This window comes from Trachemys scripta, chromosome 2 (genome assembly GCF_013100865.1).
Source record: "Trachemys scripta elegans isolate TJP31775 chromosome 2, CAS_Tse_1.0, whole genome shotgun sequence".
Taxonomy (NCBI): domain Eukaryota; kingdom Metazoa; phylum Chordata; order Testudines; family Emydidae; genus Trachemys; species Trachemys scripta.
The window spans coordinates 36,379,479-36,393,226 of record NC_048299.1 but is presented as its reverse complement, the minus strand read 5'-3'; the positions used below and the strand labels follow the sequence as shown (position 1 = coordinate 36,393,226).

Here is a 13,748-nt window from a genome sequence, read left to right as displayed (position 1 = left end):
GTATTCTAGCCACCAAGTTAAAGAAGTATGGGCTGGATGAATGGACTGTAAGGTGGATAGAAAGCTGGCTAGATCGTCGGGCTCAACGGGTAGTGATCAATGGCTCCATGTCTAGTTGGCAGCCGGTTTCAAGTGGAGTGCCCCAAGGGTCGGTCCTGGGGCCGGTTTTGTTTAATATCTTTATTAATGATCTGGAGGATGGTGTGGACTGCACTCTCAGCAAGTTTGCAGATGACACTAAACTAGGAGGCGTGGTAGATACACTAGAGGGTAGGGATCGGATACAGAGGGACCTAGACAAATTAGAGGATTGGGCAGAAAAAAACCTGATGAGGTTCAACAAGGACAAGTGCAGAGTTCCTGCACTTAGGACGGAAGAATCCCATGCACTGCTACAGACTAGGGACCGAATGGCTAGGTAGCAGTTCTGCTGAAAAGGACCTAGGGGTCACAGTGGACGAGAAGCTGGATATGAGTCAACAGTGTGCTCTTGTTGCCAAGAAGGCTAACGGCATTTTGGGCTGTATAAGTAGGGGCATTGCCAGCAGATCGAGGAACGTGATCGTTCCCCTTTATTCGACATTGGTGAGGCCTCATCTGGAATACTGTGTCCAGTTTTGGGCCCCACACTACAAGAAGGATGTGGAAAAATTGGAAAGAGTCCAGCGGAGGGCAACAAAAATGATTAGGGGTCTGGAGCACATGACTTATGAGGAGAGGCTGAGAGAACTGGGATTGTTTAGTCTCCAGAAGAGAAGAATGAGGGGGGATTTGATAGCAGCCTTCAACTACCTGAAGGGGGGTTCCAAAGAGGATGGAGCTCGGCTGTTCTCAGTGGTGGCAGATGACAGAACAAGGAGCAATGGTCTCAAGTTGCAGTGGGGGAGGTCCAGGTTGGATATCAGGAAAAACTATTTCACTAGGAGGGTGGTGAAACACTGGAATGCGTTACCTAGGGAGGTGGTGGAGTCTCCTTCCTTGGAGGTTTTTAAGGCCCGGCTTGACAAAGCCCTGGCTGGGATGATTTAGCTGGGAATTGGTCCTGCTTTGAGCAGGGGGTTGGACTAGATGACCTCTTGAGGTCCCTTCCAACTCTGATATTCTATGATTCTATGATTTGGGTGCTCAGCTTGAGACACCTAAATGGGCCTGGTTTTTAGAAAGTACTGGGCACACACCCTCTGAAAATCAGGCCCCTTTAAGGTGTATCAAATTGGTCAGCTAAAAATTAAGAAACAAAAATCTCTAGTCATCTTTGAAAATCTTGGCTTTACAGTCTTCTGGATAGTTTAATTTTTCTACAATAAAAAAAATTAAACTGTATTACATACTATTACAGTAGCAGCCACAGCATGCTAGGTACTGTCCCAACATGTAGGAAGACACAGGTGGCTAAATATAAATGTAAGGCCCTGTCTACACTGGGCGGGGGGGGAAATCGATCTAAGACACGCAACTTTAGCTATGAGAATAGCGTAGCTGAAGTCGACGTATCTTAGATTGACTTAGAATCACTTACTTCGCGTCCTCGCGGCGCGGGATTGACGGCCGCCGCTCCCCCATCGACTTTGCTTCTGCCTCTCGCCGAGCTGGAGTTCAGCAGTCGATGGGAGAGCGATCGGGGATTGATTTATTGTGTCTACACTTAGTGTCTAAGTTTGAACATTTTAGCCAGCATTCTTTACACTTTGACAGAAGATGGAATGAATAAAATAGTAAGTTTTAAAACTGACAGAAAGAGTCACTGAAGATCATACATTGCTTATTATCTTTGTTATCTTGCTTGCCATCTTTATGTCTGGCCTGTTCAGCACTTCAGTGTATCTGTGTGTATCCTGCACATCTTTCTTATATGACACCTGTCAAACAAAAGACAGTTGTGTTTAAAAAACAGAGTTAGAAGTTTATAAATCATATCTGAATGACTTATCAACTCAGCTACCAAAAGCAATAAACCTCCAGATAAAATCATGTATTCCACCCCAGTCCTACTTGACAGGGATTATTTATGCAGTGTTGTTGTAGCCATGTTGGTCCCAGGATACTAGAGAGACAAGGTGGGTGAGGTAATATCTTTTATTAGATCAACTTCTGTTGGTGAGAAAGACAAGCTTTTGAGCTTACACGGAGCTCTTCAGAAGAAGCAGCAGCAGCTCTGTGTAAGCTCAAAAGCTTGTCTCTCTCACCAACAGAAGTTGGTACAATAAAAGATATTAACTCACCCACCTTGCCTCTCTAGGGATTATTTAGTAAGACCCACACACAGGTTAACAGGATAAAGAAAAAAATTCAGAAATATACAATATAATGTTAGCATAAAAATGGTTTTGTTTAAAAGACCAGAATAAAGTGCTAGCATCGCAAAGAATCAAATGATTTTGTTAAAAGGCACAGCATTTCAGAAAAATTCCAACAGTGAAAGGAATAACTCTTTTCATATGACCAAACCTTGTCCTATACCCCCGTGCTGCACAGAATCCCACAGTCCAGTAGGCCTCTACTGTACTGCACAGGAACTGAAACCCTAATGGGATGAATAACTCTTTCAGTTGCAGCATTGTAGTTGGTATTTTATTAAATGCTCCTCCTGTCATACATGATAACAGGGATCCCTGGGGAGCCACTAAGTTGAGGTGACATCTTCCTTCATGTTTCAGCATGAGATGTTCAGGGCAGAAAATTCTTGACTGAGGAAAAAGCCAGGGATATAATGAATGGGCTAGGAGGGCCTTAGCCTGAAGGCCAAGCATGAGCAGGATACATCCAAAGATTCTCCTTTAAATGAGATAATCAGGGAATGTAGGGAAACCGCACAGACCTCTGAAATATTCCAAAGTCCCAAAACCTCAAGTTATAGTTTTCTTTCCCCTGGACCTTCTCTCTCCCTTGCAGTAGTACACGTGCCAACACAAGCCAATTTTCATGAGTTGTTTTGTTGAATCATTCTGCATGATCAAGAAAACTTCCCTGGATACTTCAAAGCTTCAATCCAATCAAAACCTCATGTAGAAGTTAGAGAGCAGAAAATAAAATCTGGCATTGCATCAATGCATCAGCATCATTTCTGTATTACTGCAGGGTCTTTTAGAATTTCTTCTGTTGCTTAAGACCTTAAAATATATTTCAGTATTATATTTCAGCATCATATGCTCCTTTGAGATTCCCTCAGCTTGAGACTTTAGCTATCACAAACCTATACGTAAAATGCCTATTTTCAAACATCATATTTTAGTCTGTGCATAATTTTAACAAATTCAGCTGGTTGGTCAGTGTTCACTAACTGTGGCTCTCAACCATTACACTTTGTAGAAAGAATGCATAAAAAAGCAAATATATCTATCCGGTTTTTGCAAATAGTTTTAAAGTATCTTTAAGCTAACCAGAAAGTACGGTAAGTTTGCACCCATATGGTGTCAGCCTAGTAGAGAAGCAAAGTAGGCTTCAATCTGCTGGCAGTTTGCCCACAAATAAGATCTTAGCATTTTTAACCCACAAAGAGTGACACGGTACAATCAACAGCTAAACTCAGGTAAAATGCTATTGTAATCATCACCCATCTTTAAAACTAACATTTCTTGTTTGCTACCAGTTTGTCAAAACAACTAAAAAGTATTTTTGTTTTTTTAAAGAAAACTAGATGTACATACAAGCACTTGCATTGCAGAACTTTACATGGATTCAAGCTAATTATATGCTGTTCATCCTAATGACCACATGAGGTGAGGTGAACACCACAAAGGCAGCAGGGACAGGTTTTTGAATAGAGCCCTATCATCCATATAAATTGCAAATTAAAGGCCAGCATATGTGCTCAAAACAGACATTAGGGTTGAAGTGACTGGTAAATTCAAATAAGGGAAAATCAGTGCACCACACACCATGGTGGTGGGAGTGGTGGAACTTGGGCACTTCTTGCACCCAAATGACATGGTCATATACAGCATGAAATAATGGATTATGGCTAGTTTCAGGATGAAGGAGGGGGGAAAAAAATCAGACAGTGACAATCCTGTATATTTCACCATTTCCAATGATATTTGATGTAAGACCTATTGCAATAGCTTCCCTTGAGTGAATTATTATTCTTCCTGCACCTAAACCAGAATACCTATTACTTATGTCTGAGGGAAAGTCATCTAACATTTTACAAATGTCTGCAATATATATTTGCTCCATTCTGCAGCTTGTCATACTCCAGTGAGAATAAAAATGTTATGCAGCAGAACAGTAGTTTGTCAGAGATAGGCCAAAGAAAGAAAAAATATGTTTCCCATTTCCTGAATAACCTCAGTCCCTGGATGCTGACCCTTCTCCACTGGGACAATGGGCTGGCCTCTGTTACACAGCTGCTATTCTGCTCCGTCAAGTGAAATGCTTTTTTTATTTTTATTTTTTATATATAGTGCTATGTTATAACAGTAAAATGAAAACTATCTGCTAGAGAAGAGGAACAGATGCATCAGCAAGTAACACACCACCTGAACGTGCACAATCATGGGTTGGGGTACAGAGCATGGGAAGTGAAAGGAAAAGATCACCAGAGGGAAGAGGAAAGGCAAATAAGGTAGAAAAAGGAAACAAAGAAAAGAGAAACTTGTTACAAAAGAAGAAAAGCAATGGAAAAGAAAACAGAGGAAATACCGACTGTGTAGGAAAGGGGAAGACAGAGGTTCAGCTCTTTGGGGCAGGGACCATCTTTTACTCTGTTTAGTCTCATGTAAAGAGATAGCACCCAGTCAGGATTAGAATCACAATGCAAATATTAAATACAAAGACTGTCAAAGGGGTTACTTAATCTCTTCAGAACAATGTCACAGGTAGCTCAAGAACTACTCTGTCTCTCACTGTGAGTGGTCATGTACCATGTGTCGATCCAAACTTAGTTTTGTATAGAACTCTGCTGCTGAGACTCCTGCAGCTTTTAGCAGCAGTGAGAAGGGTAAGCAGAGAGTTAACAGAAGATTAATGAGGAGTGTGAGGGAGAAAAGAAATAGAGACAAGAGGGAAAAATCAGCATCTATTTCATCTTTGCAGTTATTATGGGTATATTACAATATGTGTCACCAATACACACATACTATTGTTAACTTTATATTGTTTTATTAATTTTAAACTAGCCGATCATTTTAGAAAATTGCTATAAAAAGTGGCTTCATCCACTGAATATTTTTAAAGAAACATGTAGTGAACCGACTGCTAATCTGAATTTAAAAAGTCTTTCTGCCTCTCCAGATTTATCTAAATAGTCTGAATTACTTGCAAAGCACAGAAAATATTCAGCCCTAGCTCATAATTAGTTGATTAATTTTATAGGGCCAGCTCATGTAAATAAGCACAGGTCCACTAAAGTCTAATTAGAAGCACACATTTTACTCTAGCTGAGGATCTGTCTTACATTCCTTACATTCTACATCTTTGAGATGATTTAGCTTTAATTTTGTAACTGGCACTTGCATCATAGTTCCTATTCATTGGGGAATGCAACTTAAACAGGTTGCCATGTAGGATGCAGAGTCTCTGGCTGTCAATCAGCTGATTTATTTTTCATATTACATTTAGAGTTCAGTAAAAGAGGCCTAATATTAAAGGATTCAGATGCCTTTCTGCAGTTATCTATCATGTCCACCTCCCTAGCCCATGTTCAAAATGGAATTTTAAGAAGTGTGCAAACCGCTATTGCTACCTCTGATATACACATTCGAAAGTATACTTGTGCACACATATGACTTGTGCAGATATGTGCACACATATCTGAGGGCAGAATTTGACCCTTAGTCTTAAAGTGAACTAATCATTTTGGTACTTTGAAATGGCCCATAACACCACTCTTTAATGACCCTAATGGCTCTCCATCTGAGCCCCTCGACTCTGTGCTACAGTGCTGTCACTCTGGAGTCCATCTACACAAGGAAAATGACTAGTTGCTGAAAAACATTGTCAACAACAGCTTTGCATGGTCCCCCCTCAAATGGTGTTGAAAACTGGTTCCCTGCTTGTGTAGATGAAACAAAAATATTTCTGGACCATTACAGACTGACACCATCATCCTTTCTGGTAATGGGGCTGAAAACTATTTGGTCCCATTTACACAAGCAGTAAAACCATTTTCAACACCATTTGGGTGGGGGTGGTCCAGGGGAGCTGCTGTTGACAACCACTGTCAACAGAAAGTTAGACAGCTCTGGGTGCTTTTCCTAATATATATGCAGCATAGTATGCCAATAGATCCTTAGCTTTAATGCGACCTTCATCAGAGGAAAAACAAGAATCTTGCCACACAGTAATTTCCAAAATGGTGGTGGACAAACGATGGTGTTTAAAAATGCTCTCAGTTTTAATTCTGATGCTCGGGTATCAAAGGACATGTAATTTCTATCCTGGAAATTATTTTTGTGGACAGTGTACGCACTTGCATTTTAAAAGATAAAAATACATTCCTATGTGTTAACATACTTTTCTGAAAATTGTGCATTTTAATTGGTCAGTGGGGATGTTAAAAACTCTGACTTCATTTGGACAGCATAAAGCCTGCAGACATTCCAGGAGTTTCCCAAATTGGTAACTATCACTTTAAAGACAACATTGCTTAGCGGGATAAGCATGGAACCAGCTGTCAAGAGACCTGGGCTCTAGTCTCAACTCTGCCATCTACTTTGTGTGGCCCTGGGAAAGGCTGTCTCTGATTCCTTATTTGTAAAATGTGTATAATGACACTTCTGTATTTCACAGTGGGATGCTGTAATGATTAATTAACATTTTAAAAACAAACTGAATAGGTAAACCTCGGCATAAGTGCTAAGTATTATTTTGATATACAGACTGTACATTGATAGAGCCCTATAAATGCATTCTGTAGATTAGATCATGGGTGCACAAACTTTTCATAATATTAACTATGTCTTCATAGATTGTCTGAGGATCACCTCTTCCTTCAGTTGTAACTGCACCTCCACCCACTCATCTTACCAGTTGCATCTTATTGCCCTATGGCAACTACAGTTACCTAACTAGAACAAGGATTTTCTTCTTTTTTGAAAAAGTTAATTGTGTTGTCTTCTTTTGTTCTTCATTTTTTCTCTCCCTCCCATCTGTTTGGTTTTTCTCAACTTGAAACAGGGAGAGTCTGTACCATGTGACCAGCCAGATCTCTACAGACCATCACCAAAAACTACTGTCCAGGGTTTGGAAAATTTTGGATTAGCTAAAAGAACAACACCACCACAGAATCATAATGTATATATAGGATGGACCGGCAGTCTCTCTCCAAATTGCATGGCATTTGTGTGAAGAAGTCAGACTGTTAATGTTCATTTCACACAAATTTGTATGTAACAGAAACACATTTTATAGAGAAATAGTCTGCGTTAAACAAACATACTTTTATTCCAACACCGAACAGAGCTTAGAATAATATTGCAAGCATATTTCCTACAGCTAAAAATGTCTGTTATACTTTGGAGAGTGATTTTCTTTGGTAGAAGTACTAAAAAGGTGAAAATGTGTCGCTTTACAGATGATCACATTGTTCAGGAGATTTTACAGAACTTCTCTATTATGCAGCTTCAACCCACACTTGAGCAGGGTGTTAATGTTATTCAAAGTGGTGTGAAGGCCTACAGCACATCACAGTTTCAAATTGTCAGCACAAATGTATTGTAAGTGGAATCCAATCTTCATTTTTAAAGGAAATTGCACATTTCACACAGTTGAGTATAAATGTCAGTCTTATTTTAAAACTGAGTAAATAGTCTTAAACACATCCTAATCCTATTAGATGTAAACCCAGCATGTAAAGGTTGAATTGAGTTGGCAGACCATTGTAAGTAAACATACATTCTACTCCCTTAGGTATACTGTACTGAGTGGTGGATAAAAGAGCTTTGTCTTCCTATTTCTGCAAGAGTTTCCCTCTAACATCATACTCTCCTCAAAGCAACGATTCTACAAACAGCCTAAGTTCCAAGAGACAGATGCTTCATATTTGGCATACTTAATATGTCCATTAACAAACTTCCATATTCAGATTTGAACGTGAAGCCTCATGTGGTTCTTAATTAAACCTTTACTCACAAAATGAGAAATCCCCAAGCAAATATTCAGCATGGTGTCCAAGTAATTACACACAGTAGGTGTGTAACAATAACTGGTGTTACATACCCCATTTTTCACTGGCAATAAAAATATATCTCCACCACATCTTAGCTCTATATTAGCAAATGAGAAAAAAAAAACAGTGAACAGGATGCAACAAGCTGGTTTATTAGTTTGTTCAGGCTGAATTCCCCCCCCCCACACACACACACACCATTTTCCATTATTTTTAATATTCTGTTAAACAGTATCATAACAAAACATCTTTCTCCTCTGTGTTTGTTCTCCTTTATTTAACAAACTTTCTACTGTGCTGTGTTTATAGCGCCAATGGAGACAGCACGACTGCTTTTTATTTACTTCCCCATCTGCACACTGCCCTCATTAATGCTGTTAACAGGAGTATACACAGCTGTGGGAACAAAGGGGGGCTGTTCTGGACTGTGGATTTACAAATTATAATTAAAATTCAAAGAATAGTCAAGTACAGATAATGATAGTTTTTGACCTTAAAGCTCCTCTCCTCTTTTCCCACTCTTGTTTCTTTCCCTAGCCCCAATAAAACCCTCCCACAACCCCAACATTCTTTTCACCATCCTTACTGAGGACTGGAAAGAACCCCCATTCCCATGGGCAGAGAGTTTTATGCTGCAAGTTCATTTCCAGAGCCACTGGCACCTTCTCTGAAGCTATGTTCCCTGTTTCATACCTTCTCTTCATCTGACAGCCTGATGATTTCCAAAAGCAAGAGGAGGCACAGATTGGCAGGTTGCAAGGAAGAGGGAAAAGCAGGGCTGGTTGTGAGTTACTCTTGGGAGTTGCAGCTCACGCATATGTCCCAGCAGTAGAAATCCTTCCTCTTCCCAGCATAATGCCCCCCTGAAATCTCCCAACGGCCTCTTAGTTGCTGACCAGCTTTCAAGGTTTTAAACATCTGGGAATTAGCCTAAGGGTTGTGTTACATTTTGAAGCAGACAGTGTTAATTAAGCTATTGTTAAAATGCCAGCACAAATTTATAAAAAAGGCCATTCAAAGTTAAGGCCTTAACTTAATTTTTCCTAAAGTATGTAACAAACATATTCATAGATTCCATGGCCAGAAGGAACCATTGTGATAATCTAATCTGACCTGTATATCACAGGCCATAGAACTTCCCCATAATAATTCCTAGAGCAAATCTTTTAAAAAATCATGACAGCTTTGTTTAAAAAGCAGAAAGGGCATAATATCTCATGCTGACCTGACATGACTCCAGTACCTAGGCACAACAGACCAACTTAGCCTTACTGTTAAATGTCCTTACTTTTTGGTTTATCTCACCTTTTTTTACATTCCCTTAAAGGGACCTAATTATTCTAGCCAAATTTTGCCTAAAATTCAGGTTTGGTATAAATAAAGCTTTTGCAATACCTAAGACCAACAGAATTTTTTCTTTAAATTGTTTTTTGTATTTATGTTTTTTGATCAAAATAAATATTTCTCTAGCATTTGCAACAAAAATGCAGCATCAAACTAGTGTATGAGAACATGAAACTGAAACCAAGTTTACCCAGTCAAAAACTTAAAGAAGATGATAATGCTATTTTATTATCTAAGCTCAGAGAAATGTAAGAAGCTAACAAAGCATCCATAAAATATATTTGATTTTTAAACAACTCTTCCATAAATGTATTTGTAAAACAGCAATGGAAACTTATTTTTGAAAAAATTATGGGATAAATTCTACTCCTCAGTGACTCCAATGCAGTCCACTGAAAAACCAATAATTTTACAATCATAGAATCATAGAATATCAGGGTTGGATATCTATTACACTATTGCAAAACTTCACCCACATGTCCATATTCTGCAAATATGCTCAAGAATTGTTCAATTGAACTCTTTAGGATTACTCCTGTGAATAAGCTTACTCATGTGCATAAGTGTTCACAGGATCAGGAAAAAAATATCCTTTTTCTACCCACTCTAAAAACAACAAAACTTTCACAGAGGTGTATGAAAATTGACGCTTAAAGACATTGAAGCCATTCGGTGTTTTGCATAAATAAAGAGTTATACGCTGTTTTAAAGTATAAAATATACAAATATAAATTCAGGGAACTTTTCTTTAAAACAAATTTAAAAACTAATGGCATAATAGAGAACTCCTCCTCTATCATCTAGCATAAAAATAGGTACTTAAAAATCCTTTGATGCTTAACCTACACACATGCACACACACAGAGAGGTTATGCTCCTAGTGATTTTTAAATACTATTTTTACTTTACATATTTTATGTAAAAATATGTATTTATATATAGAGATGGTTTTTGAAAGCTAAATAAAACCCCAGGGAACACTGAAATATAACATGAACATTTTATATATAATAAATAGACTCGACCACTATTGAAACAATGTAATAAATTAAGAGAAGAGAGTACTTACATTACTCTGGTGTTTATTGACTTCCATAGCATGCTTAACATCTGGGGGCTCCATCATATGTGCATAATCTGATGTCCCTTTTTCAGTATCATGTTTCTGTTTGTAGAGTACCTTAACAAGCAATATAGATAAAGACAGATATAATAGCAGGTATCATTTTAAAAGGATAATACTTAAATTGACTAATTACTATTTTGAAGGAAAATGACACTAGCTTGAATTTATGAACTAGTTTGCTTAATTTTGTAGTAGAAATTAAGCCAAACAAGCAATCCTACAGCTTTCATAGTACTGCATGTGTACATGTACATACACAGCCACCAAACATGTGAAAAGCTTACATTATACCTAACACTGACATAAGCTTTTATGCTTACATTTAGAAAATGTACCAGGTTTTGATGCCTGAAGAGGAAACAAGCATCAAAGAGATGTGTTTTCACTCTCTGGAGCAAACACTAAAATAATCCATGAGAAAACAACAAATACTAAAACAATAAGGTTGAAAGTTGATCAGGAGAAGGATGTTTTGAAACTAAAATCCTCAATACAAAGAAGATAATACCCTAAAATGCTTGAGAAAATAGCACCTGAAAACATTGCCCTGGACTATTTAAATATATGCTATTGGAAATCTGTGGAAATATCCTATCTTGGCTATTTGCAAGGCACCAGGATTCTGTAGAAGAGCCACAGATCAAGCACCCAAGGGGATATAAAGTACCCACACTGGCTATATAGTGTAACAAGAAGATCCACAGATCAAAGATAAATGTGAAAAGTAGCTTTTTTGTACTACTACTACTATATTAATGCAAATCCAAAACATGGAAAACATGAAATGTGCTATATTTCTGTAGGATGTAAAACCAAAGATGGCTTTGTCCTCAGAAAACAACAACAACAAAAAACAGATAAAATTTATAGCAAAACGAAAATGTGAGCCAGTATCTTGTTATATTATCTATTACATTTTGCGGCCGCAAAGCACGTAGCACATAACAAGACTATAGTAGCATTCTACTTTGTAATCTGCTACCAAAAGGTATCAAATATGCTATACAGAAATATTTTCTCTCTAACCCTCCCTCACAGGGAGTCGCTTTCATGATGTTTTCAACTCTAGCAAGTATGAAAAATAAGTCCCAAGATTGCTTCCAAAATAGGATCATTCACTTTGTACCATCCACTTTCCTGGTTCAACATTTAATTTTTTATACTGAAATGTTGGCTGTAGCTCCAAAGCTACCAATGTGAGGAACTGTATGTTAATTGCACTAAAGTATCCAGTCATTTTTGTGAAAACAAAGCTTTTTCAGTAGCTCAGTAGAAGTGTATTTGGCTTGCAACTTGACAGCTGTGTTCTTTATAATCTCCTTTCTCAGTGCTCTCCATTTAACTTAATTATGTAATAATGTAATATTTTATTTTGCAAGGTGTAGAATCACAGAATTATTTTTCATTGGAACAAATCAAAAGTTCATCTAATGTAATCTACCCACTTGGAGTGCAAAGAGATCATATATCCATAAACTATTTCCCATAATAAGGATAATCAAGTTTGGAAGATTTCTAGAAATGGCAATTTCTTAGAAACATGTTATTTTATCTACAGTAAGTTATCTTGTGATTATAAATTTCTTCCTATTTCATAGGAATTTTCCATACTGTGGCATATTAGTTTATTTTTAAACATTAGTATATAGCACAATAAATGTGCTGTACATAAGAACATAAGAATGGCCTTACTGGGTCAGACAGACTCACTGTCTGCCAACAGTGGCCAATGCCAGATGCCCCAGAGGGAGTGAACCTAACAGGTAATGATCAAGTGATCTCTCTCCTGCCATCCATCTCTACCCTCTGACAAACAGAGGCTAGGGACACCATTCCTTTACCCATCCTGGCTAATAGCCATTAATGGACTTGACCTCCATGAATTTATCTAGTTCTATTTTAAACTCTGTTATAGTCCTAGCCTTCACAACCTCCTCAGGCAAGGAGTTCCACAGGTTGACTGTGCGCTATGTGAAGAACTTCCTTTTATTTGTTTTAAACCTGCTAACTATTAATTTCATTTGGTGGCCCCTCGTTCTTATATCATGGGAACAAGTAAATAACTTCCTTATTCACTTTCTCCACACCAGTCAAGATTTTATATACCTCTATCATATCCCCCCTTAGTCTCCTCTTTTCCAAGCTGAAAAGTCCTAACCTCTTTACTCTCTCCTCATATGGGACCCGTTCCAAAACCCTAATCATTTTAGTTGCCCTTCTCTGAACCTTTTCTAATGCCAGTATATCTTTTTTGAGTTGAGAAGACCACATCTGTATGCAGTATTCAAGATGTGGGCGTATCATGGATTTATATAAGGGCAATAAGATATTCTCCGTCTTATTCTCTATCCCTTTTTTAATGATTCTTAACATCCTGTTTGCTTTTTTGACTGCCGCTGCACACTGCGTGGACGTCTTCAGAGAACTATCCACAGAAAGATTAAAGATTACAGGTCCTTCAAATAGCCTTAACTCTGCCCCATGCAATAACAATACATTATGATGAATGCATTTTAGTGTTTGTGCCAGAGATTAAACTGATTTGTATGGATAAAATAAGTCTTAACTCTCTCTCCTCCCCCACCATGGTGTCAATATAGGACAGAGTCAAGATTGTTTTGGTACCTTGACTATGCATTTCCATACTTAATATATTTAGTTTTCTTCAAGTTTAACCTTAACTCCGAATTTCCTGAGTTACTAATGCTTGTTTTTGCATAATTACAACATTTTAAAATAATGTTTACCTTTACATTTATCATTAAGTTACTGATATGAACCCTCAACCTTAACTCCAATTTAATCTAGTATTATTGTTTTTGTTTTGTTGTTGTTGTGTTTTCTGTTTTTGATCTAGGAATATATATAAAATGTGCATGCAGTAGTAGAGAAAATGGCATGTAATAGGTACATGAAATAACTATGTTACCAGATATGCTTTTGAATACAGAATTATAACTAATAGCCAGCTGGGCTATTAATATTTGCTGCTTTTGAAGCAGAGAGAAAATTATGGACACAACATACTTCAGCATAACAAAAGCATTAAGAATTATATGTAACAGTTTAACATTGTGTAATATGGGTACCAATCATAAAATTAAAGGGTAACTTTTACAAACTTGGATGCCAGTATTGGTCTCAATAAATTACATTATAATGGTGCAGTAA

The 13,748-nt window shown here is 37.8% G+C and overlaps 1 protein-coding gene across 13 annotated transcripts in view; it reads right to left on the bottom strand.

The window, feature by feature from the left end:
• Positions 1-13,748, bottom strand: part of NEBL (nebulette) — a 402,354-nt gene that overhangs the window by 86,037 nt on the left and 302,569 nt on the right. For 10 of the 13 annotated variants that reach the window (XR_004644415.1, XR_004644416.1, XM_034760313.1 and 7 more), the window contains 2 exons: positions 10,521-10,631; positions 1,758-1,859 (listed from right to left, as the gene is read on the bottom strand). The exons of 2 other annotated variants lie outside the window; for them this stretch is intronic. Coding sequence is in view for 9 of the 11 variants with exons in the window: in XM_034760313.1 (XP_034616204.1) it covers positions 1,758-1,859; positions 10,521-10,631 (213 nt within the window). In the remaining 2 variants the exon portion in view is untranslated. The remainder of the gene's footprint in view (positions 1-1,757; positions 1,860-10,520; positions 10,632-13,748) is intronic. One more of the 13 variants, XM_034760309.1, reaches the window with a different exon arrangement.